This window comes from Pelobates fuscus, chromosome 4, assembly GCF_036172605.1.
Source record: "Pelobates fuscus isolate aPelFus1 chromosome 4, aPelFus1.pri, whole genome shotgun sequence".
Taxonomy (NCBI): Eukaryota; Metazoa; Chordata; class Amphibia; order Anura; family Pelobatidae; genus Pelobates; species Pelobates fuscus.
This window is the reverse complement of record NC_086320.1, coordinates 10,368,144-10,392,982: the sequence shown is the minus strand read 5'-3', so window position 1 is coordinate 10,392,982 and position 24,839 is coordinate 10,368,144. Positions and strand designations below refer to the sequence as shown.

The 24,839-nt window shown below is 42.9% G+C and overlaps 1 protein-coding gene across 1 annotated transcript in view; it reads right to left on the bottom strand.

The window, feature by feature from the left end:
• Positions 1–4,750: 4,750 nt before the first annotated feature.
• NAPRT (nicotinate phosphoribosyltransferase) overlaps positions 4,751–24,839 on the bottom strand; it is a 32,448-nt gene continuing 12,359 nt past the window's right edge. Inside the window, exons 3-13 of the mRNA XM_063450978.1 lie at positions 24,612–24,694; positions 22,613–22,743; positions 20,904–21,019; positions 20,621–20,817; positions 19,751–19,891; positions 17,288–17,372; positions 17,006–17,086; positions 9,076–9,178; positions 7,558–7,715; positions 7,259–7,372; positions 4,751–5,683 (exon numbers count right to left, since the gene is read on the bottom strand). Coding sequence (XP_063307048.1) covers positions 5,618–5,683; positions 7,259–7,372; positions 7,558–7,715; positions 9,076–9,178; positions 17,006–17,086; positions 17,288–17,372; positions 19,751–19,891; positions 20,621–20,817; positions 20,904–21,019; positions 22,613–22,743; positions 24,612–24,694 — 1,275 coding nt within the window. The 3' untranslated portion in view covers positions 4,751–5,617. The remainder of the gene's footprint in view (positions 5,684–7,258; positions 7,373–7,557; positions 7,716–9,075; positions 9,179–17,005; positions 17,087–17,287; positions 17,373–19,750; positions 19,892–20,620; positions 20,818–20,903; positions 21,020–22,612; positions 22,744–24,611; positions 24,695–24,839) is intronic.

Sequence of the window (24,839 nt, the reverse complement as noted above, 5' to 3'; positions counted from 1 at the left end):
TCTCTGGAACACCGAAGCGGACTGTGCTGAACTTGAAAGTTCTGCATGACAGGGACCAAACTGCTTGTTTCAAATGATGCCTGCTCAGGGCATCTGCCACCACATTGAACTTTCCTAAAATGTGAACTGCAGAGATTGACATCAGGTGCACTTCTGCCCACAGCATGATTATTGAACAAAAGCTTTCTAATCTTGTTGATCTCGTACCTCCCTGTATGTTCAAATATGCCACTGTCGTTCGATTGTCTGAACGAATTCGAATATGTTGAACTTTGATGAGAAACTGAAACGCCAAGAGTGCCATCCAAACGGCCTTAAATTCCCTGAAGTTCGAGGAACTTCTCATATCCTTTTCTTGCCAGGACCCCTGCTTCTATACGTCTTCCAGATGGGCCCCCCAGCCCAGCGCAGAGGCGTCTGTTGATATGATAGTAAAGGACTTCATCCGGAAAGACAGACCCTCGTGGAGGAATCGAGAAAATGTCCACCACTGCAGACTTTTCAAAATTAGATCGTTAAACCTCATCAGCCTATCTAGGCCGAGTTCCTGTCGATACCAGACCTGCAGAATGTAACTTTGTAGAGGTCTCATTCTGGCTATTGCCCAAGCGACTGCCGGGATTGAGGCTGTAAACAGACCCAGCAGGCACCTGGCATCTCTGATTGAAAACACTTTTTTCTCAGAGATTCCGGATTAACCGCTTGATCTTTTAGTATCTTCCCCTCTGGCAGGAATAACTTCATCGCGATAGAATCCAAAAATAGACCCAAGAACTGGATCCTTTGAACTGGCACTAGTTCCGATATGTTGAAATCTATTAGCCAGCCATGCTTTTCCAGCGATTTGATGGCTGTCCCCAGGTCTAACTGTAGTTGAACTTGGGACTTCTGCAAACAACAGCCAGTCGTCCAAATATGGAATGACAGCGATGCCCATACTTCTTAGAAAGCTTGAACTACTACTCGAAGCTATGTGAATACTCTGGGCGCTGATGCCAGGCCGAAAGGTAGTGCTCTGAATTGGTAATGTATAGTTACCAATTGGCAGCACACCGCATCCGTAGAAAACTTTTGCTGGATTCTGCTATGGGTACATGAAGATAGGCATCTTTCAAATCCAGGGAAGCAAACCAATTTTATGGGTGCATAAGCAGAGCCGCCGACTTTACTGTTTCCCTGAGGAATTTCTTTATGATAATCCGCTTGTTTACGGCCTTTAGGTCTAGGATAGGTCCGAACGAACCATCTGGTTTTGGCACCAAGAAAAGTCTGAATAGGTGCCTTGATGTCTTCCTTTAGAGGAACTACTTCCACCACTCTTTTAGTAACAGAGTCGATACTTCTTCCTATAATCAAAGGCTCTTTCTGTTGACCCTTGAAATAGTTTCTAAGAGAGGAACTTCTAAATGAGGGAAGTGTCTCTGCGTTACGGCTTCTAACTGCTTCCCATACGATACTGGTAAAGCATTCCTTCCTTCCTTCACCTGTTTCAACAACTCATCCAGCTTTGAACCGAAAAGTCTTCCAGGTTCAAAAGATAGTTCACACAGTGAATTATCAGGTGTCGCACTGCTGACCAATTTCTAAGCCAAAGTGCTCTTCTGGCGACTGTTGAAATACCTATATTCTTGGCCGATAATTACAGGCTTTCTGCAGAGGCATCCACTAAAAATCAGATGCCATACTGATATTTTAATATAGCCTTAACGGGTCTTCCTTTTCTAGTTCTTCCAACCAAAGAAATATGGGCCTTGGCAACGGATGACCCCGTAATCAAAGCTTTAGCTTGAGCTGCCGAAGAGATGAACAACATCTTTAAGGAGGAGTCCATGCGTTCAACCATGACCTCCTTGAGGCCGCTTGAAACTCCAATTGGTAATGAAGTTTTCTTACCTATTTGAGCAATAGGAACGCCCACTACAGGGACAGTATCCAGCATACAGACTCTCAGTGCCGGCGACGGCCGGGTATGGGCCCGATGCTCCAGCGCCATCCTCTTGTACCGCTTCTATGGAAAGAGAGAAATAAAAACTGTCTAGCCAAGAAACAGCATGTGACCTGGGAATTTTCCATTCTGTTAAATCAATACCCCAATCTGTGGGTGAAAAAGAAACCTATAGGACTTTTACCCTGTTTCTTCAAGTTCAAATGCAACTGCACTTCTTTAATCAATTCCCCAAATGGATTCTACTGGGAATGCAGATTCCTCATTTGATGAGGCACTGCTGAATTATCGCCATACTCAGAACCACTAGTTCCAAACTAGAATCGGAACTTCCCAAGATCTTAGGCTTTTTGTTAGCATGTATTACAAGCTGAGAATCCTGGGCAACCGAAGCCTGGATTGTCTGTAATGCTGCTGACCACATATCCACAACTGTTCGCTGCATACTTTGTTGCCACCAGCTGATAAAGTGGACATTACTGTTCTTTGTGCTTCCTCTGAAGCTTCTTTGAACACACAGAGCAAAGTTTTCTTTTTACAACCATCTGGCATAAGATGGCCACACACAGAGCACATTAAATGCTTGGCTAGATGTACATTTCCCCTTCTCAGCAACTTTATCCAAAATTTTCAGGATTATATACTGGGAACAGAAAACAAACAAGGGAAAATAAACAAAATTTTTCCGTAAAGATTCAGGCTAGAACCATTTAAATAAAAACTTAATCAGTCTTACCTTAAATGGCCCGAGAGTGTGTTGGAGGGCAGGTGAGAAACACACATTGCAAACCGTTCTGAGAGCTCCTGGCAAACAGAGGTTGCTGCTGGGGATGCTCCTTTTAAGTCCTGTAACCAAACAAAAACGCCCAGTTCAAATTTGGCGCCTGAATCTAGGTTCGCATTGCGCATGTGCATAGCGCTCTGCGACTCCCTGGTGGAACGCAACGCAACCTGTGTGTGCGTTCCACCGACAGGACCTCCCAGCCGACGCACGCCTGCGTCCTTCGTCAGACCGGCACCTGGCACGGCAAGAGACGGAATAAATTCTGAGGGACCACGCCGTCCGGCGTGTTAAACGCTACTTACCCTGAACATCAAGGAAGCAGAGCCTCCCGAGCCTCAGCCCTTCTCACCTGCTTCCTGGAGAACCTTCCTGCATAACCTCCCCTGCCGAAGGCAGGCAAAGAACTGGGGATGATCAGGAGGAGCTGCTACTTATTGGAAAGGAGGTAATTAGGGGAGGGGTTAAAATGTTTGGAGATTTGCCTGCCTGTTTTTCCCTCCAGATTGGATATCCCTATGGTGTAAGCACTGCCTCTAATCTGAAAGGAAAATATAATTTTGCCTCTCTTTAAATTACTGGTAAGATCACACCTTGAATCTACTGTGCACATTTGGGCACCTGTTCTAAAGGATATTATAGAACACTAGAAAAAGTGCAGAGACGGGCTGCAGAGGAATGTAGAATTTAGGTTGTGAGGAAGTGTTAAATTCAAACCTCTTTAGTTTAGAAAAATGGTGCCTCTAAAGGGATATAATAGCATTACACAAATCTATTCATAATAACTAGACAGGACAAGATCCATTTAGACTTTAAGAACAGCTTCTTGATCCCAGGAGAGATCTGACCGCCATTCAATGATTGAGAATGAATGTTTTCCTAGTTTGTTGCAAAAGTGGAAAGTGCTGAAATTTTTTTTTTCCCTTCTGTCTTTTGAATCAACAGCAAAAACAGATGTGATGTAAAAGACTGAACTTGGAGACTTTTTTAGCTATATATTTTTTGCCCTTGTATGCCCTTAGTAGCCTAATCTAGCGGCCTTAATTCCAGCTCCAGTGTTAGTGCAGCTATTACACTGCTGTCCTGTGAGCATACAACGTTCCAGCATAATATACACCAATAACATGGATTACTGCCAGGAAGGATTAATTTAGAAAAAAGTTAAATGTCCCACCCAAACAAGAATTCATAACTACTAATAAGTAATAAGTAGTATGTGCCTTTCTCCCAGCGCTTTACAGTACACGCTCTCTGAATTAACCAAATCGGCAGCTGAATGGTAATCAATGTTATTACCTAATGAAGGGCTGAGTTGACCCTCCCGGGATTCGAACCTGTGACCTTGCATTTGTAAACAGGCTTTGTAGAGCTACCTCACCGTCAAGTAACCCATCAACATTTAAAACAAAATAAAGTTGTGTAAGTGATGTATTGTTGCAGACCTGGATTAGTGTGGAATTTGAGTAAGTTCAAGTTATATGTGAATGAAGGGGTGTATGTGTGCTAGGCTGTGAGTCTATATGTAAATGTCTATTGGGTTATTTCACCATAGGACATGTAATAGTTTAATAAAAGTTTCTGTATTTTAAATGCTGGAGGAAAACAATCACTTAGTGAGACATACTGCAGAGAGATTTCCTAAGGAGAACAGGAAGAGGTTTGGGAGTAGAATGGACTGTGTTAACATCACACAGACCCATGTTTGTCAGGAAGGCTATATACTGCTTCCAGCTTTTTATAAAATCCTCCCTAACTTGGACCAGGAGGCACAGTAGCCAGTGCAGTGAGGGCAGGAATTGGACCGCTGACCCACATCCCATAAACCAGCGGAGGTGGCCCTGAACAGCACTAATCTACAGCTGACGGAGAGTGTGTAATGATAGGAAATCGTACTATAAGAAGCAAAACATTTTTATTGATTTGTTCACAACCTTGAAAGTCAATTAAACTTAAATATACACACACATTTTACTGTACTACTCCCACGGCAGTTCATATTTATTATATTTCTTTTTAATCCCCCCCATTCTATGTGACTACACAATGTATCCAATTGTGATGTTCATCTTTCCCACCGAGATTGGACGTAGTTCGATTATTAGGCATTCTGGGAGAGTGTGTGTGCGCTCAGAAACCATCAGTGCCCGTGGGTAGTATATAGCCGACACTCCAATCACAAATATTTTCTTTAAAAAAGCAGTTAGCTTATTAAGATAAATGGAATTCATAAAGTGCACTTTCCAAAGGCTCAGGACAACATTTTATCCATTATATTATTAACAATGTGCTTGAAATGTATTCAAGAAATGTCAAAAGTATTTAATAAAAATAGCAATTCGTTGAGCTTCATATTAAAAAAAAATATATTTAGCATTTTCACTAAAAGAAAGGCAGTAAAGGCATGTTTTGTGCACAGAGAATATCAATGTGTCTATACCAAGGCTGTATGAGGTTACCACGGTAACATAATGCCGTAATTGATGTGCATGCAAAGAACATGCATTACTTCATCCTTCCGTGTGAGGTGAGGAAAGGAATTGTCACAAAGGTAAACATTCCTCTTTCAGGATGGAGTTTCTGAGATAAGACCCCGCAAGTGTGGTGGTGATGGATGCCACAAGGAAAACGTCCATCGTGAAGAGTGTTTAACCCATTCACCTGCCCGGCTTAATGTAACGAAACTGCTGACGTACACAGTTCTCCATCTAAATGATGGTTATAAGAGGAGCAGCCAGGGATGGCTTGGCCAGACTCCCAGATTTTTCACCTTGTTATACACATAGGCAAACACAATCAGCCGCTCCTATCCCCACGCTGGGAGATCCTCAGAGAGACAGGATGCCTGTTTATTGATCGCAGGCCAGGAGTTGGTTCCTTTGGACGAGAGAGCCTTACTGCAACAGTGATGTCCTCTTCAGATTGGTCAGCAGACTGTGGAGCTTTTCAGTCACTGCAACCTGCAAGGAAATAATATCATTGGGCTCACCCTTTTCATGTACATTATAAGGTGTTTACATTTCTGTATTTATGGAAAAATATCATAGATTTGGTGGAAAGTGTTCAGCCAAGTGACTGATCTACACGCCACCCCCATCTACTTTAAATGAGTAGCTAAATCCTGCTGAAGATTGCAAGCTGTATTTGAAATAATGATGGATACAATTTGTTGCCAATCTACTGCCTTGATCCTGGTGATCCCGGGCCGGCAACCTTAGAACATATAGGGCTTTCAAAAACATCAAAACAGTTTCACGTCAACCCTCAGAGTGCCAAGGAGGAAAGAATAGCACAGGAACTGGAAGAGGTATTAAAGGACCACTCTAGTGCCAGGAAAACATACTCGTTTTCCTGGCACTAGAGTACCCTGAGGGTGCCCCCACCCTCAGGGACCCCCTCCCGCCGGGCTCTGGAGAGAGGAAGGGGTTAAACTTACCTCTTTTTCCAGCGCCGGGCGGGGAGCTTTCTTCCTCCTCCTCTCCATCTTGATCGCGACGTCATCGGCTGAATGCGCATGCGCGGCAGGAGCCGCGCTCGCATTCAGCCGGTCGCATAGGAAAGCATTCATAATGCTTTCCTATGGACGCTTGCGTGCTCTCACTGTGATTTTCACAGTGAGAAGCACGCAAGCGCCTCTAGCGGCTGTCAATGAGACAGCCACTAGAGGATTTGGAGGCTGGATTAACCCTCATTATAAACATAGCAGTTTCTCTGGGTGCCTAGAGTGGTCCTTTAACTGCAAACAGGGATCAAGCACGAAGGCGGCTTCATTTCATGCACGCTGGCAGGTAATCTTTTCCTTCCAAAGAGAAGGATCACACTACGAATTAAGGAGCATTTACTGACAACCAGGGATAAAACTCAAACACAAAAAGACACTGGAGAGCAGGATAAAGAGCAAATCTGGGGTGAACTGCTAAATGTTGCTCCATTCTACTGATTTCCATATTAAAATTGACCCTGTAAACACTGCAGATCTGCATTTTCAAGCCCTCCCCTTCTAACCACACCCAGACTTTCTGTGGCTGTCCAATCACAGACTTCCCAATGCAGTTCAGTTAGAAGTCTTTGTAAGACAGGCGCTCTGGGCAATAGCTCCCTCTTGAGTTTAGTTCCACTAAGCTAACCAGACCAGGAAGTAACAGGGTGGTGTGTCTGACAGCCATGGGGGTGTAGCCAGCTTAATTTATAAAAAAAAAAAAAAAGTGTCAATTTCTTTTGAAATCTTTGCTTTTTACAAAATGAAAAAAAAAAATAGGATACACTCCTCACACATAAAAAGTTTCAGCAAACTAAAGTTCCCATTGCTGATATGAATTGGTATGGCTAGAAGAAAGTGTCTAAACTATATTAGCCACACCTCCAGTAGGCTAAGCCAGGAGCCCTTATTCAGAGTTAAGCTGCCTGAAAACAGGTTAACACAGAATGGACAGGGGACTCCAATGAGATGGTTATACTGGGTAATGTGTTCTTTCAAACATCTTGCACCAAGACAGCGCGCATGCGCACACACCGGTCCAGATGTCACCACTTACTGTATATGGCCGTGGATTTTCTAGATCCTTGTGCTCTTGTCCAAGGCTGTGCAGAGATCTTTGTGCATGAGATCGTATTACATTAATACTTGGCAAAAATTGGTCACTTGGCACCTGTAGCACACAAAAAACAAACATGTAAATGCAAGATTCACCTTCTGCAGGGCAGCAGGCAAGCACCAGCAAATGTAGCACCCGCCAGGCGCAGGAGGCAAGCACCAGCAAATGCAGCACCCGCCAGGCGTCAGGAAATAAAACAACAGCTACAAGCACAGATACAATACTAATGTAACAGGAACCTGTCCGTTTTTGAAGTAGATGCGATGAATGCACGTGACTTGTTCCGGTATCACAATGTCTGTTTCAAATTCTGGTCCCAACTTGTAGATCTTCACTTCTTTTCTGGATTCAGGAGGCGGCTCATCTTGCAGGGTCATGAGATCCAGAAAAGGACGACCTAACAGCAATAAATCAGCATTAACTGCGGTATTACAGAGTCCCACAGCCCTCCACATACAATGATGTATGGAAATTATAGCCCTAAAAGGAGATCATCCTTCTTAAAATCTTACCCTGGGCTATTACAGTAAATAGGACCCCATCTGAATATTCAACAGAAAAAGGATCATTTCGTGAGAACTTGCACTAATAAAAATGCCACAAACTGGATAAGGGATCTTCCATTATGAAAGCAATGACCTCTTCAGGTCACTCATGATACATCAAATATATACAGCTTCAAAACCATCAAATTGGGGTCAAATGACATATTAGAAATCACAAAGGAGCGGTCATTAGCAGCATGATCTCTTACTACAAAAGAGGATATTTAAAAGGGACACTAAGCACTAAGATCAATATATCTGAATGTAGCTGTTTTGGTGTCTAGATACGGTCCCATTTCTTGAACAATTTACAACATTGCAGTTTCTGAGAAAGCAAATACAGGAACCAATACCCTCACATTTTGTGTCACTATACCCCACTCCCTCTAACATGTAAACTCACTGAGCAGGGCCTCAATTCCTCTGTTACTGTCACTATACCCCACTCCCTCTAACATGTAAACTCACTGAGCAGGCCCTCAATCCCTCTGTTACTGTCACTATACCCCACTCCCGCTAACATGTAAACTCACTGAGCAGGGCCCTCAACCCCTCTGTTACTGTGTCACTATACCCCACTCCCTCTAGCATGTATGTTCATTGAGCAGGGCCCTCAATCCCTCTGTCACTATACCCCACTCCCTCTAACATGTAAGCTCACTGAGCAGAGCCCTCAATCCCTCTGTTACTGGGTCACTATACCCCACTCCCTCTAGCATGTATGTTCATTGAGCAGGGCCCTCAATCCCTCTGTCACTATACCCCACTCCCTCTAACATGTAAGCTCACTGAGCAGAGCCCTCAATCCCTCTGTTACTGGGTCACTATACCCCACTCCCTCTAACATGTAAGCTCACTGAGCAGAGCCCTCAATCCCTCTGTTACTGGGTCACTATACCCCACTCCATCGAACATGTAAGCTCACTGAGCAGAGCCCTCAATCCCTCTGTTACTGGGTCACTATACCCCACTCCCTCGAACATGTAAGCTCACTGAGCAGGACTTTCAGCCCCTCTGTTCCTGACTGTCTAACTCATCTGGTTACAAATAAGTGTCTGTTAATCCACCCATTGTAGAGCACTGCGGAATTTGTTGACGCATTATAAGTAATAATAAATAATTTATTCTGTTTAACTGAAAGCAACATTAAGTCAATGTTTCAGTCAAGTCTTTCTGATAAACTCCCTGGTGGATTATTGGATTGCGACTCACCGTTGCCATCGTTAAGCCGGTAAACGGTCTTGCTTCCTGGAATGGTTGCTTTTTCTTGGTCCTCACTTAGTTTAAAGCAAGGCACATCATTAACCTGGACAAGCTTTAAAGAGATAAAGAAAAGACGGATTCAGAATACTAAGATTCTTAAACGATCAGTGACTGGCTGTAATCCCTGACAAGATACGGATTGTACATATTCAATGATAACAGATTAAAGAAAAATAGCTGTATGTCTCATCTGGCAAATTTTTTTTTTTTTTTTCCCCCAAATTACATTTTATTGATTTTTCATTTCATTATAAAACATGGGATACAAAAAAAAAATAAAAAAAAATAAAAGGGAAGGGAAAGGGGGATTACAATCCACATTAATTACAAGGTACACAACGTTATTACATTTATTATAAATTTATTATAGATATCACCTAAGTCGAAAGCGTTACTACTTATAAGTGAGCTCTACACTTAGAAATAATTAAATTGCATTAGAGTACACTCTCTTTACTGTAAATACCCTTATAAAGCTTACTGGTAATACATTTGTAAATCTGAGTGGAGAGAAAAAAAGTGCATATTTGAAGAGCAATTGGCAGCTTCATAAACCTCCATAATAACTTCTTCCTCACTCATTTTGAAGTGAGTGCTTCTCTCTTGGTTTCTAATGATTCTCACTGACATATCACAGAGATAGCAGAGCATGTGCAGTGTCCCAGTGCTTCTCTCTTGGTTTCTAAGGATTCTCACTGACATATCATAGAGATAGCAGAGCATGCGCAGTGTCCCAGTGCTTCTCTCTTGGTTTCTAATGATTCTCACTGACAGATCAGAGATAGCAGAGCATGCGCAGTGTCCCAGTGCTTCTCTCTTGGTTTCTAAGGATTCTCACTGACATATCACAGAGATAGCAGAGCATACGCAGAGTGTCCCAGTGCTTCTCTCTTGGTTTCTAATGATTCTCACCGACATATCACAGAGATAGCAGAGCATGCGCAGTGTCCCAGTGCTTCTCTCGGTTTCTAATGATTCTCACTGACATATCACAGAGATAGCAGAGCATGTGCAGTGTCCCAGTGCTTCTCTCTTGGTTTCTAAGGATTCTCACTGACATATCATAGAGATAGCAGAGCATGCGCAGTGTCCCAGTGCTTCTCTCTTGGTTTCTAATGATTCTCACTGACAGATCACAGAGATAGCAGAGCATGCGCAGTGTCCCAGTGCTTCTCTCTTGGTTTCTAAGGATTCTCACTGACATATCACAGAGATAGCAGAGCATGCGCAGTGTCCCAGTGCTTCTCTCTTGGTTTCTAATGATTCTCACTGACATATCACAGAGATAGCAGAGCATGCGCAGTGTCCCAGTGCTTCTCTCTTGGTTTCTAAGGATTCTCACTGACATATCACAGATAGCAGAGCATGCGCAGTGTCCCAGTGCTTCTCTCTTGGTTTCTAATGATTCTCACTGACATATCACAGGGATAGCAGAGCATGCGCAGTGTCCCAGTGCTTCTCTCTTGGTTTCTAATGATTCTCACTGACATATCACAGAGATAGCAGAGCATGTGCAGTGTCCCAGTGCTTCTCTCTTGGTTTCTAATGATTCTCACCAACATATCACAGAGATAGCAGAGCATGTGCAGTGTCCCAGTGCTTCTCTCTTGGTTTCTAATGATTCTCACCAACATATCACAGAGATAGCAGAGCATGTGCAGTGTCCCAGTGCTTCTCTCTTGGTTTCTAATGATTCTCACTGACATATCACAGAGATAGCAGAGCATGCGCAATGTCCCAGTGCTTCACTCTTGGTTTCTAATGATTCTCACTGACATATCACAGAGATAGCAGAGCATGCGCAGTGTCCCAGTGCTTCTCTCTTGGTTTCTAATGATTCTCACTGACATATCACAGAGATAGCAGAGCATGCGCAGTGTCCCAGTGCTTCTCTCTTGGTTTCTAATGATTCTCACTGACATATCACAGAGATAGCAGAGCATGCGCAGTGTCCCAGTGCTTCTCTCTTGGTTTCTAATGATTCTCACTGACATATCACAGGGATAGCAGAGCATGTGCAGTGTCCCAGTGCTTCTCTCTTGGTTTCTAATGATTCTCACCGACATATCACAGAGATAGCAGAGCATGCGCAGTGTCCCAGTGCTTCTCTCTTGGTTTCTAAGGATTCTCACTGACATATCACAGAGATAGCAGAGCATACGCAGAGTGTCCCAGTGCTTCTCTCTTGGTTTCTAATGATTCTCACCGACATATCACAGAGATAGCAGAGCATGTGCAGTGTCCCAGTGCTTCTCTCTTGGTTTCTAATGATTCTCACCGACATATCACAGAGATAGCAGAGCATGTGCAGTGTCCCAGTGCTTCTCTCTTGGTTTCTAGGGATTCTCACTGACATATCACAGAGATAGCAGAGCATGCGCAGTGTCCCAGTGCTTCTCTCTTGGTTTCTAATGATTCTCACCGACATATCACAGAGATAGCAGAGCATGCGCAGTGTCCCAGTGCTTCTCTCTTGGTTTCTAATGATTCTCACTGACATATCACAGGGATAGCAGAGCATGCGCAGTGTCCCAGTGCTTCTCTCTTGGTTTCTAATGATTCTCACTGACATATCACAGAGATAGCAGAGCATGTGCAGTGTCCCAGTGCTTCTCTCTTGGTTTCTAAGGATTCTCACTGACATATCACAGAGATAGCAGAGCATGCGCAGTGTCCCAGTGCTTCTCTCTTGGTTTCTAATGATTCTCACTGACATATCACAGAGATAGCAGAGCATGCGCAGTGTCCCAGTGCTTCTCTCTTGGTTTCTAATGATTCTCACCGACATATCACAGAGATAGCAGAGCATGCGCAGTGTCCCAGTGCTTCTCTCTTGGTTTCTAAGGATTCTCACTGACATATCACAGAGATAGCAGAGCATACGCAGAGTGTCCCAGTGCTTCTCTCTTGGTTTCTAATGATTCTCACCGACATATCACAGAGATAGCAGAGCATGTGCAGTGTCCCAGTGCTTCTCTCTTGGTTTCTAATGATTCTCACCGACATATCACAGAGATAGCAGAGCATGTGCAGTGTCCCAGTGCTTCTCTCTTGGTTTCTAATGATTCTCACTGACATATCACAGAGATAGCAGAGCATGCGCAGTGTCCCAGTGCTTCTCTCTTGGTTTCTAATGATTCTCACTGACATATCACAGATAGAGCATGCGCAATGTCCCAGTGCTTCTCTCGGTTTCTAATGATTCTCACTGACATATCACAGAGATAGCAGAGCATGTGCAGTGTCCCAGTGCTTCTCTCTTGGTTTCTAATGATTCTCACTGACATATCACAGGGATAGCAGAGCATGCGCAGTGTCCCAGTGCTTCTCTCTTGGTTTCTAATGATTCTCACTGACATATCACAGAGATAGCAGAGCATGTGCAGTGTCCCAGTGCTTCTCTCTTGGTTTCTAAGGATTCTCACTGACATATCACAGAGATAGCAGAGCATGCGCAGTGTCCCAGTGCTTCTCTCTTGGTTTCTAATGATTCTCACCGACATATCACAGAGATAGCAGAGCATGTGCAGTGTCCCAGTGCTTCTCTCTTGGTTTCTAATGATTCTCACTGACATATCACAGAGATAGCAGAGCATGCGCAGTGTCCCAGTGCTTCTCTCTTGGTTTCTAATGATTCTCACTGACATATCACAGATAGAGCATGCGCAATGTCCCAGTGCTTCTCTCGGTTTCTAATGATTCTCACTGACATATCACAGATAGCAGAGCATGCGCAGTGTCCCAGTGCTTCTCTCTTGGTTTCTAATGATTCTCACCGACATATCACAGAGATAGCAGAGCATGCGCAGTGTCCCAGTGCTTCTCTCTTGGTTTCTAATGATTCTCACTGACATATCACAGGGATAGCAGAGCATGCGCAGTGTCCCAGTGCTTCTCTCTTGGTTTCTAATGATTCTCACTGACATATCACAGAGATAGCAGAGCATGTGCAGTGTCCCAGTGCTTCTCTCTTGGTTTCTAAGGATTCTCACTGACATATCACAGAGATAGCAGAGCATGCGCAGTGTCCCAGTGCTTCTCTCTTGGTTTCTAATGATTCTCACTGACATATCACAGATAGCAGAGCATGCGCAGTGTCCCAGTGCTTCTCTCTTGGTTTCTAATGATTCTCACTGACATATCACAGAGATAGCAGAGCATGTGCAGTGTCCCAGTGCTTCTCTCTTGGTTTCTAAGGATTCTCACTGACATATCACAGAGATAGCAGAGCATGCGCAGTGTCCCAGTGCTTCTCTCTTGGTTTCTAATGATTCTCACTGACATATCACAGAGATAGCAGAGCATGCGCAGTGTCCCAGTGCTTCTCTCTTGGTTTCTAATGATTCTCACTGACATATCACAGGGATAGCAGAGCATGCGCAGTGTCCCAGTGCTTCTCTCTTGGTTTCTAAGGATTCTCACTGACATATCACAGAGATAGCAGAGCATGCGCAGTGTCCCAGTGCTTCTCTCTTGGTTTCTAATGATTCTCACTGACATATCACAGATAGCAGAGCATGCGCAGTGTCCCAGTGCTTCTCTCTTGGTTTCTAATGATTCTCACTGACATATCACAGAGATAGCAGAGCATGTGCAGTGTCCCAGTGCTTCTCTCTTGGTTTCTAAGGATTCTCACTGACATATCACAGAGATAGCAGAGCATGCGCAGTGTCCCAGTGCTTCTCTCTTGGTTTCTAATGATTCTCACTGACATATCACAGAGATAGCAGAGCATGTGCAGTGTCCCAGTGCTTCTCTCTTGGTTTCTAAGGATTCTCACTGACATATCACAGATAGAGCATGCGCAATGTCCCAGTGCTTCTCTCGGTTTCTAATGATTCTCACTGACATATCACAGATAGCAGAGCATGCGCAGTGTCCCAGTGCTTCTCTCTTGGTTTCTAATGATTCTCACCGACATATCACAGAGATAGCAGAGCATGCGCAGTGTCCCAGTGCTTCTCTCTTGGTTTCTAATGATTCTCACTGACATATCACAGGGATAGCAGAGCATGCGCAGTGTCCCAGTGCTTCTCTCTTGGTTTCTAATGATTCTCACTGACATATCACAGAGATAGCAGAGCATGTGCAGTGTCCCAGTGCTTCTCTCTTGGTTTCTAAGGATTCTCACTGACATATCACAGAGATAGCAGAGCATGCGCAGTGTCCCAGTGCTTCTCTCTTGGTTTCTAATGATTCTCACTGACATATCACAGATAGCAGAGCATGTGCAGTGTCCCAGTGCTTCTCTCTTGGTTTCTAATGATTCTCACTGACATATCACAGATAGCAGAGCATGCGCAGTGTCCCAGTGCTTCTCTCTTGGTTTCTAATGATTCTCACTGACATATCACAGAGATAGCAGAGCATGTGCAGTGTCCCAGTGCTTCTCTCTTGGTTTCTAAGGATTCTCACTGACATATCACAGAGATAGCAGAGCATGCGCAGTGTCCCAGTGCTTCTCTCTTGGTTTCTAATGATTCTCACTGACATATCACAGAGATGGCAGAGCATGCGCAGAGTGTCCCAGTGCTTCCGTATTGGTTTATAATGATTCTCACTGACATATCACAAAGATAGAGCATGTGCAGTGTCCCAGTGCTTCCGTATTGGTTTCTAATGATTCTCACTGACATATCACAGAGATAGCAGAGCATACTCAGAGTGTCCCAGTGCTTCTCTCTTGGTTTCTAATGATTCTCACTGACATATCACAGATAGAGCATGCGCAATGTCCCAGTGCTTCACTCTTGGTTTCTAATGATTCTCACTGACATATCACAGAGATAGCAGAGCATGCGCAGTGTCCCAGTGCTTCACTCTTGGTTTCTAATGATTCTCACTGACATATCACAGAGATAGCAGAGCATACGCAGAGTGTCCCAGTGCTTCTCTCTTGGTTTCTAATGATTCTCACTGACATATCACAGAGATAGCAGAGCATGCGCAGTGTCCCAGTGCTTCTCTCTTGGTTTCTAAGGATTCTCACTGACATATCATAGAGATAGCAGAGCATGCGCAGTGTCCCAGTGCTTCTCTCTTGGTTTCTAATGATTCTCACTGACATATCACAGAGATAGCAGAGCATGTGCAGTGTCCCAGTGCTTCTCTCTTGGTTTCTAAGGATTCTCACTGACATATCACAGAGATAGCAGAGCATGCGCAGTGTCCCAGTGCTTCTCTCTTGGTTTCTAATGATTCTCACTGACATATCACAGAGATGGCAGAGCATGCGCAGAGTGTCCCAGTGCTTCCGTATTGGTTTATAATGATTCTCACTGACATATCACAAAGATAGAGCATGTGCAGTGTCCCAGTGCTTCCGTATTGGTTTCTAATGATTCTCACTGACATATCACAGAGATAGCAGAGCATGCGCAGTGTCCCAGTGCTTCTCTCTTGGTTTCTAATGATTCTCACTGACATATCACAGATAGAGCATGCGCAATGTCCCAGTGCTTCACTCTTGGTTTCTAATGATTCTCACTGACATATCACAGAGATAGCAGAGCATGCGCAGTGTGTCCCAGTGCTTCTCTCTTGGTTTCTAATGATTCTCACTGACATATCACAGAGATAGCAGAGCATGCGCAGTGTCCCAGTGCTTCTCTCTTGGTTTCTAAGGATTCTCACTGACATATCATAGAGATAGCAGAGCATGCGCAGTGTCCCAGTGCTTCTCTCTTGGTTTCTAATGATTCTCACTGACATATCACAGAGATAGCAGAGCATGTGCAGTGTCCCAGTGCTTCTCTCTTGGTTTCTAAGGATTCTCACTGACATATCACAGAGATAGCAGAGCATGCGCAGTGTCCCAGTGCTTCTCTCTTGGTTTCTAATGATTCTCACTGACATATCACAGAGATGGCAGAGCATGCGCAGAGTGTCCCAGTGCTTCCGTATTGGTTTATAATGATTCTCACTGACATATCACAAAGATAGAGCATGTGCAGTGTCCCAGTGCTTCCGTATTGGTTTCTAATGATTCTCACTGACATATCACAGAGATAGCAGAGCATGCGCAGTGTCCCAGTGCTTCTCTCTTGGTTTCTAATGATTCTCACTGACATATCACAGATAGAGCATGCGCAATGTCCCAGTGCTTCACTCTTGGTTTCTAATGATTCTCACTGACATATCACAGAGATAGCAGAGCATGCGCAGTGTGTCCCAGTGCTTCTCTCTTGGTTTCTAATGATTCTCACTGACATATCACAGAGATAGAGCATGCACAGAGTGCCCCAGTGCTTCTCAATGACAAGTATGAGTGCGAACTTCACAGTAGGCAGATCAGAGCTGCAGTAAGGAAAGTTATGACACCGGAATAAAGGCAAGTTGAATATCCTTTATTTTTATTCAAGTGCTTCTTTAAAAGGGAACAGTCTCGGGAATTTTAATACTAGGTTTACTTATGCCTATAGTTAGTGAATGTATATGTGAGGTGTAAAAAAAAAAAAAAAAAAAAAAGGGTGTAGCAATCCACCAGTCTTCGCTTCCTTTCAATCATTGCTATAAGCCAAGTCCTTCGCACTTGTCAGTCAGCATAGAGAGAGCAGACAGAGAAGGAGAAATTGAACAAGGTTTCTTTTCCTCCTTCACATTTGCTATGTATGCCATTACTGAGCTGGATTAGGATATATACTAAATTGTTAATATATATTTTAAACACTATTTAGCATCTCATGAAACGTTAACATTCAATGTTTTAGAGAAATTACAGTTCCCCTTTAACTAACCCTGGAATGAGTAAGAGATCTTTATATGTATTTAGATTTTACATATTAATTTCCCTGGATACGGTCAGAGTCCTTGAGTATATATATTATGTATACACATACATCTGTCTGCTTCCTGTATCTGTCCTTTAGGACATTCTTACCTTGTAGACGCAGCCCAGGGACGGCTGTCGAGTGCAGGTGACCAAGTGAGTGCCCACTCCTACAACATTGACTTCATTCTCCTGAAGGGAAACAAGGAGCGTGCAACATTAAACCAATTATTAGCAAAAAATGAACTATGGAGCTAATCACATTATACCCGGCGCCCTATGGGAACTAGATTGACGTTTCATTTGGTTGATACAGACTAAGCAGGGAATGGGAAGGCTAGAGGATTCTACAAATCTAGGACATTCTGGAACCACAAACCCCCCATCTCTCACTTCTTGGGCCAGAAGCTTCAAGCTGTGCTCGCTGATACTGTTACTGACGGCAATGGAGAATTTTGCAAATTCGGGAATTTCAAATCTGTTGAATGAAAGAGAGGTGAGAATGAAAGAGGTGAGGGGACAGATTGCTTCCCAGGTGTAAAAGGATCAGCAATGCCTAGCAGATTACCCATTTAATAAGTAACAATGTAACATAGCATGAAATTAGCATTCTGAAGCAGAGGAAGAAAACAAATAAATAAAGGTGGGGAAATATCAAGAACTACAGCACAACACTGTAAGAAGAACCTAACGGTGGGTTTGTAGAATATGGTTACTCCCAACCTTGGAGTCTCCTGTCATTATGCCCAGCACACTATTGCCCCCTGACTTGGCGGTGGGTCTACCTACATCTGCCTTTAGTAACCCCTAACCCTGTATCAATACCAGGAGATTAGGCCTGCGTGAAAATGAAACCTTTCTGGCTACAATCTGCTGACCGGTTACTGCTCGGGTCCAAAGCATTACTAACTACCCCTTATTACGAGCATTGCGGCCCCTGGTCAATATTTACAGGATTCAGCAGGTAGCAGAAGTACATGGTCATAGATTCCTTATTTCTGCCAACTACTGGACTCTGCAGATGGAAATCAGAGCAAGAGCAACCAAAGTGCATTTAAAGATTGTATAGGGCACGGTGAAATGGCTCTAACATTACTGGACAATAAACACTGCCTAAATAGAAAGGGAGGGGAACAGCGCTACAGTACTGATCACAAGGGGGGATAGAGCTGCCCACCTGAAAGGAAGGGTAACCCTCAAACCCTTCAAAGAATGGAGAGAACAAAAGACAACAAATACAGGGTGCGCTAAATAAAATAAAGGGAGATGAAAAAGTCTTTAGGTACAATGTGGACCTTGAGTGAGCGTTCTTAGGTTCTTTCTTTGGGATCTCAGTAGTCGAATATGGAATACAAAAGCAGAGAGGGGAGACCAATAGTTACCGCATTACGGTTTTGCACTATTGGTCTCCCCTCTCTGCTTTTGTATTCCATATTAGACTACTGAGATCCCAAAGAAAGAACCTAAGAACACTCACTCAAGGTCCACATTGTACCTAAAGACTTTTTTATCTCCCTTTATTTTATTTAGCGCACCCTGTATTTGTTGTCTTTTGTTCTCAATAAACACTGCCTGTATAAAGTGGGTCTATCACATTCATTTCTACATGGTGCCATTTCATAAGGAATAAATGCTCCTTTAGACATGGTGCTAGTAAAAACTGATGACAATGCATAAATACTTACTGGGACGAGGAATGTAATGGATAGAAGTATATACCACATGTAAAGCCGCCATGATGCTCTAGACAGTCAAAGTGTGCTCAAGAGTTCAATGGGGCCAGATGAGATTATGTCTGTCTGTGATGCACACAGCACCATGAGATATTAACAGGCCAGTGAGTGCATTCAGCAAATAGGCTCCGTCATGGATTAACCCTTGCTTTGCTCTACAGATATTTGGCTTCTTCTGGTGGAGACGACTGGATGTGACGGATACTTGTGAGACCCAGGTAAGGGATATAACACCTTACCATGGGATAGCGCCAGGTAATCCCAGGACCATAACCATCACTGCGTGCTGTAGTGGTTACAGTGCTTGGTGTTCCCTTTAAGGCGTGTCTGAGGAAAATACAATGCCCTGTGAATGAAAGGAACACTATAGGCACCAAAAAATAAAAAAAATAAAAGCTAGACTCCATCCGCTTTCAAGCAAAATAAATAAATGCTAATAGGCTTACAGTTTAGCAATTCCCACTGAGGAGGAGTTGTTTCGTGCCAACCCGTATAATCTGGTTTAAAGAGAGATCCAGGGCAGTGGCTGGATTCTATACAAAGCGGACGAGTAATTCATTCATTTAAATTCAGTGCGGTGATCAGCATCCATTCAGAAACAAGTTTCTATTTATGGCTCTTTTTTCACAGAAGGAGTGAAGGTCTGGGAGCAGTGATATAAGATCCCCCCATGAGAGCTTAGTGAAAACGTTACAGGAAACAAAGCCAGCAGTACGATCATTAAAAAAAAACTCAAAAATAGATTTATAAAAAAAAAAAAAAAACAACACGAGAGGGCTGGAGTTTAACACTTTATGTGCCAATTTCCCCACATCATGTGCGCTACTGTCGCCTCTACCTAACACCAGAGATCCGGAAGTTCCTAATCAGCTGATCTCTCTCAGCCAATGAGCTAGACCTGCATTGAAGCTCCTGCTTATTAAGTTCCAGCTCTCCACCATAAGCAGTGGAAGCAGGAAGTGGTGCCCGGCTAACCCCAGCTAAGAAACCAAAACATTCTAAAGTCCTTTGACTCCTTCCAATGGGGGGACATCAGGGCACCATTGTTTTGAGACCCTGGAGTTATGAAGCACTAGTAAAGGTGAATATTGATTAGATGGGGTATGATTCAGGAGGTACTTACTGTTTTGAGCAAACTTGGAAGATTTTTCTAATTTGTACAGACAGCCGAGCAAGATTGCCACTATCGAGCCGAACACCAAGAGCTTGGTAACCCAGCTGGTGGAGTGCCAGTGCCACAGCACAGAAGTTAGGGACTCCACTCCTGTATAGAAATAGCCCATGATATATCAATTAGGAAAACTGTCCGATGCCAGTATGGATGTTTATCCTAAATACAGTGCATCCAAAAAGAATCAACAGATAGATTTTAAAAACTTGTTTTACTTCTGGAACAATCTAGTTTGACCTTAACATGTAAAAGAGAAATATTAATACACACTAATATATATATATATATACACACACACACACACACACTTCTCTCTCTCGATAGATAGATAGATAGATAGATACACACACACACACTTATCTCTCTCTATATGTATATATTGTAAAACTAGATTGTTGATAAGGACGTAGAATGTCAGGTTCTTTATAATGTAATGTTCTATTCATTTATCATTTGCTGGGCACTAAATAATAAAATCCCAGCAGTTAAAAAGAAGACAGAAGGTTTAATGTAACCATTTAACGCCTTGTGTAACACATTCTACATTTTCATTACAGTGTATCCTGTGCATACTCCTAATGCTTTCACAGCTAAGTGGGACCCTGCCCAAGCCAACTGTATAGAACCCTAATGACAGGCCATAGAGAGGGCAAAATAACGTCTGGGATTTCTCTCAGGAATACAATAGAATAACCTGGAGAATGTTTAGATCACTGATCTATAAATAAAACAGACAGGCACAGTGTAAGTATAATCTTAGAAAGCATTTTAGGATCCCTCCCACCCTGGCAGCAGCAGAGTTAGGTCACATTCACCTCTTACATTAACACACTGTAAGTATCAACAACCATCAGGAAATTCCACGGAAACGCAATGGCGTACGACACAAAGGCTGCCAGCTCTCCGAGGTTTGTCTCTGCCTGGGGCACTTTGAGGACCTGACAGACTTTCCTAAGGCAGGATTGCGTGAGGAGCAAGAAATCCACCTCTTCCTCTTGTTTATTTGCAGGTTTTAGTGTCTGCAGGATAATGAAAAGACAGAGGATTAGTCAGAGCTAAATACCCATTTATGTGATTTATTTTAAGTTTTTCATGTATATTTTACCCGACACTTCAATTCATCAGGAGAGCAAATGGACGAGACGTAGGAGTGGGCTACAGAACCAGCTACCGGGATCCCAAAAAGCTTCCCAGCTAGAACATTGCTGGTGGAGTCAAAGCCTGAGATAATTCGGGGAGAGGGAGAACAAACTGATAGATACATGATCCAAAAATGGGAAAACACTGCGAGCAACCTGAACAAAAACAAGCACACAAAACATAGCAAGAACAAGCAGAACAAGAACAAGCACACAAAACATAGCAAGAACAAGCAGAACAAGAACAAGCACACAAAACATAGCAAGAACAAGCGGAACAAAAACAAGCACAACAAGAACAAGCACACAAAACATAGCAAGAACAAGCGGAACAAAAACAAGCACAACAAGAACAAGCACACAAAACATAGCAAGAACAAGCAGAACAAGCGGAACAAGAACAAGCACAAAACAAGCGGAACATAAACAAGCCCAAGCAGAACAAGAACAAGCACATAAAACATAGCAAGAACAAGCACACAAAACATAGCAAGAACAAGCGGAACAAAAACAAGCACACCAAACATAGCAAGAACATATATACATACATATACATACATATACATACATATATATATATATATATATATATATACATACATACACACACACACACACACACACACAATGACTATAAAGAATATTACACAGTCCCCTGGGATGGCAGTATCACAATCTATACACACACACACACAATGACTATAAAGAATATTACACAGTCCCCTGGGATGGCAGTATCACAATCTATACACACACACAATGACTATAAAGAATATTACACAGTCCCCTGGGATGGCAGTATCACAATCTATACACACACACAATGACTATAAAGAATATTACACAGTCCCCTGGGATGGCAGTATCACAATCTATACACACACACAATGACTATAAAGAATATTACACAGTCCCCTGGGATGGCAGTATCACAATCTATACACACACACAATGACTATAAAGAATATTACACAGTTCCCTGGGATGGCAGTATCACAATCTATACACACACACAATGACTATAAAGAATATTACACCGTCCCCTGGGATGGCAGTATCACAATCTATACACACACACAATGACTATAAAGAATATTACACAGTCCCCTGGGATGGCAGTATCACAATCTATACACACACACAATGACTAAAGAATATTACACAGTCCCCTGGGATGGCAGTATCACGATCTATACACACACACAATGACTATAAAGAATATTACACAGTTCCCTGGGATGGCAGTATCACAATCTATATACACACACAATGACTATAAAGAATATTACACCGTCCCCTGGGATGGCAGTATCACAATCTATACACACACACAATGACTATAAAGAATATTACACAGTCCCCTGGGATGGCAGTATCACAATCTATACACACACACAATGACTATAAAGAATATTACACAGTTCCCTGGGATGGCAGTATCACAATCTATATACACACACAATGACTATAAAGAATATTACACCGTCCCCTGGGATGGCAGTATCACAATCTATATACACACACACAATGACTATAAAGAATATTACACCGTCCCCTGGGATGGCAGTATCACAATCTATATACACACACAATGACTATAAAGAATATTACACAGTTCCCTGGGATGGCAGTATCACAATGAATATAAAGAATATTGCTGGATAGCCACACTCACCTCCCATGTAGGAATATTTGGAAGCAGAAAGCCCCCCATCACAGCCTTGTGCTCTTCTCAAACCCATTTCAATCAATTTTTTGTCTGATCCAGCTGCCAAACGAAACCGAGCTGCGTTGGTACCGACAAGGCTGGAAAACAGGACCATATTAGCAGCATGTGGAAAACGCTCCCAGTGACTTCCAGGAGATTAAAGGAATATTAGGGAAACAATGCTTATTTCAGACTCTGGTGGATTCCTATGCTGTGGATTATCATATTGATAGTAAATGCCTTTAAAGTTACTTCTTGGCTACTGCTTCCCTAACAAGAAGATCATCCAGATAAGGAATCAGGGATGAATAATGAATCCAATGTTTCTGTGTGAGAAGTGCTAATAGCTTTCAGCGTCATGTCAAACTTAACCTCTTCACTGCTGAGCACCGGGGTTAAACTGCACTTTTTAAAGGGATCCTATAGCACTATAGGCTCTTTGAGAGCCCACCTCCCTCGGCGCTGAAGGGGTTAAAACCCCTTCAGCCACTTACATGAATCCAGCACCGATGTCCCTCGGTGCTAGATCAGGCTCCGCCCCTGCTGACGTCAGCCGGCGGGGGAGACCTACTGCGCGGCAATGGCCGCGCACGCGCATTAGACCTCCCCATGGGAAAGCATTATTCAATGCTTTCCTATGGGGAAAGTCTGACGCTGGAGGTCCGTGAGGACGTCCAGCGTCAAATAAGTGCAATTTAGTGTAAATCGTGGAAGCTGTCTGGATTAACCCTGCAGTGTAAACATGTTTTCAGCTGCAGGGTTAAAACTAGGGGGACCTGGCACCCAGACCACTTCATTGAGCTGAAGTGGTCTGGGTGCCTATATTGGTCCTTTAAATGTATTTATGAGGAACTGCCTCTATAGGTCGTCAGTGTGTTATCTTAGAAATATAAATATTGCTGAAACTGAAAAAAAAAAAATGGCAGGAACTATGCACCAAAACCACTACATTAGGAAATCGGAGCAGCTCAGCCCATACACTCAAAACACCAACAGCCATGTCAGAGAATAGGGCATTTCCTTTATAATCCAACACAATATTCCACAGTTTATAAAAAAAAAAAAAAAATATTATATTTCATGTAATAAGCTGCACTGTGTTATCTGCGGAGGCACATGGGCAGCATTTCCCCAAATTAACCCTTTCCACGATCCTCTAATAGAAATAAAGTAGTTCCAGGTCATTTCACTTTGTTTTGTAGCGCTTCCCAGCCTGTGAGATCAGCTATTTAAAATGTTAATGTTTTACTTTATATTTCTGGCAAATAAAATCTCAATCAGATATTGAAGGTTTTGGTCCAGTCCACGATGGACAACCCAATCTGCTATCATACCAAATAAGTCGAACACTCATGCATCTCTCAACTAATGAGACCACTCAGATCTTTGTGGTTCGTTCAGCCCAACTTTCTTATACAATGAAAGACTTCTCGCTTTTCTGTCTCCGCAAATATCACAGAGACAGGTCAATGAGTTAATTATTTTACAACAGGACAACCTGCAGGGTCAAAGGTCATCAGAACTTAGTCAGGCCTTCATTTTTTTGTGTTGCATTCCTTAGCCTACAATTGTTGTAAATTATTACGGGTACTTTGTATTACACCAATTCACACTCAATACCCCATAATGAAAAAAGCAAAAAAGAAATGTATTTTTGAAAAATTTGCTAATTTATTAGAAGGAAAAGCCTGAAATATGAGATTGATATAAGTATTCTGCGGGCGCATGCACACACACACACACACACACACGTTGTTATAAATAAAAGCACCAACAAATTCGGCAGCGCTCTATGATGGGTGGATTAACAAACAAGAATTGTGATGAAATAAGTTGGATGACCAGAAACAGAGGTGTAGAGGGCCCTGTTCAAACCAGCTCTCCTTACAGAGGGAGTGGGGTATAGTGGTACAAACGATAAGGGACACTGGCCTCAGATTATAAACTCCTGACTTCATTCTCTCACCTGGCATAGTTCACCAGACAAAGCAGTGTTGTCTCTAAAAGCTGCACCACAAGCAGAGGGCCTCTCACCTTCATCAAAGGCTCCTGAATTCGAAAAAAGACTAGGATGACGTCACATTTGGCAGTAAAGGATCAAAGTATACATTCCTTACATTCCTACTAGAGGCAGCTGCCTAAGGTTTTTCTGTATGACTGGTCTACCATTAGATTTTATCATAGAAACAAGAAA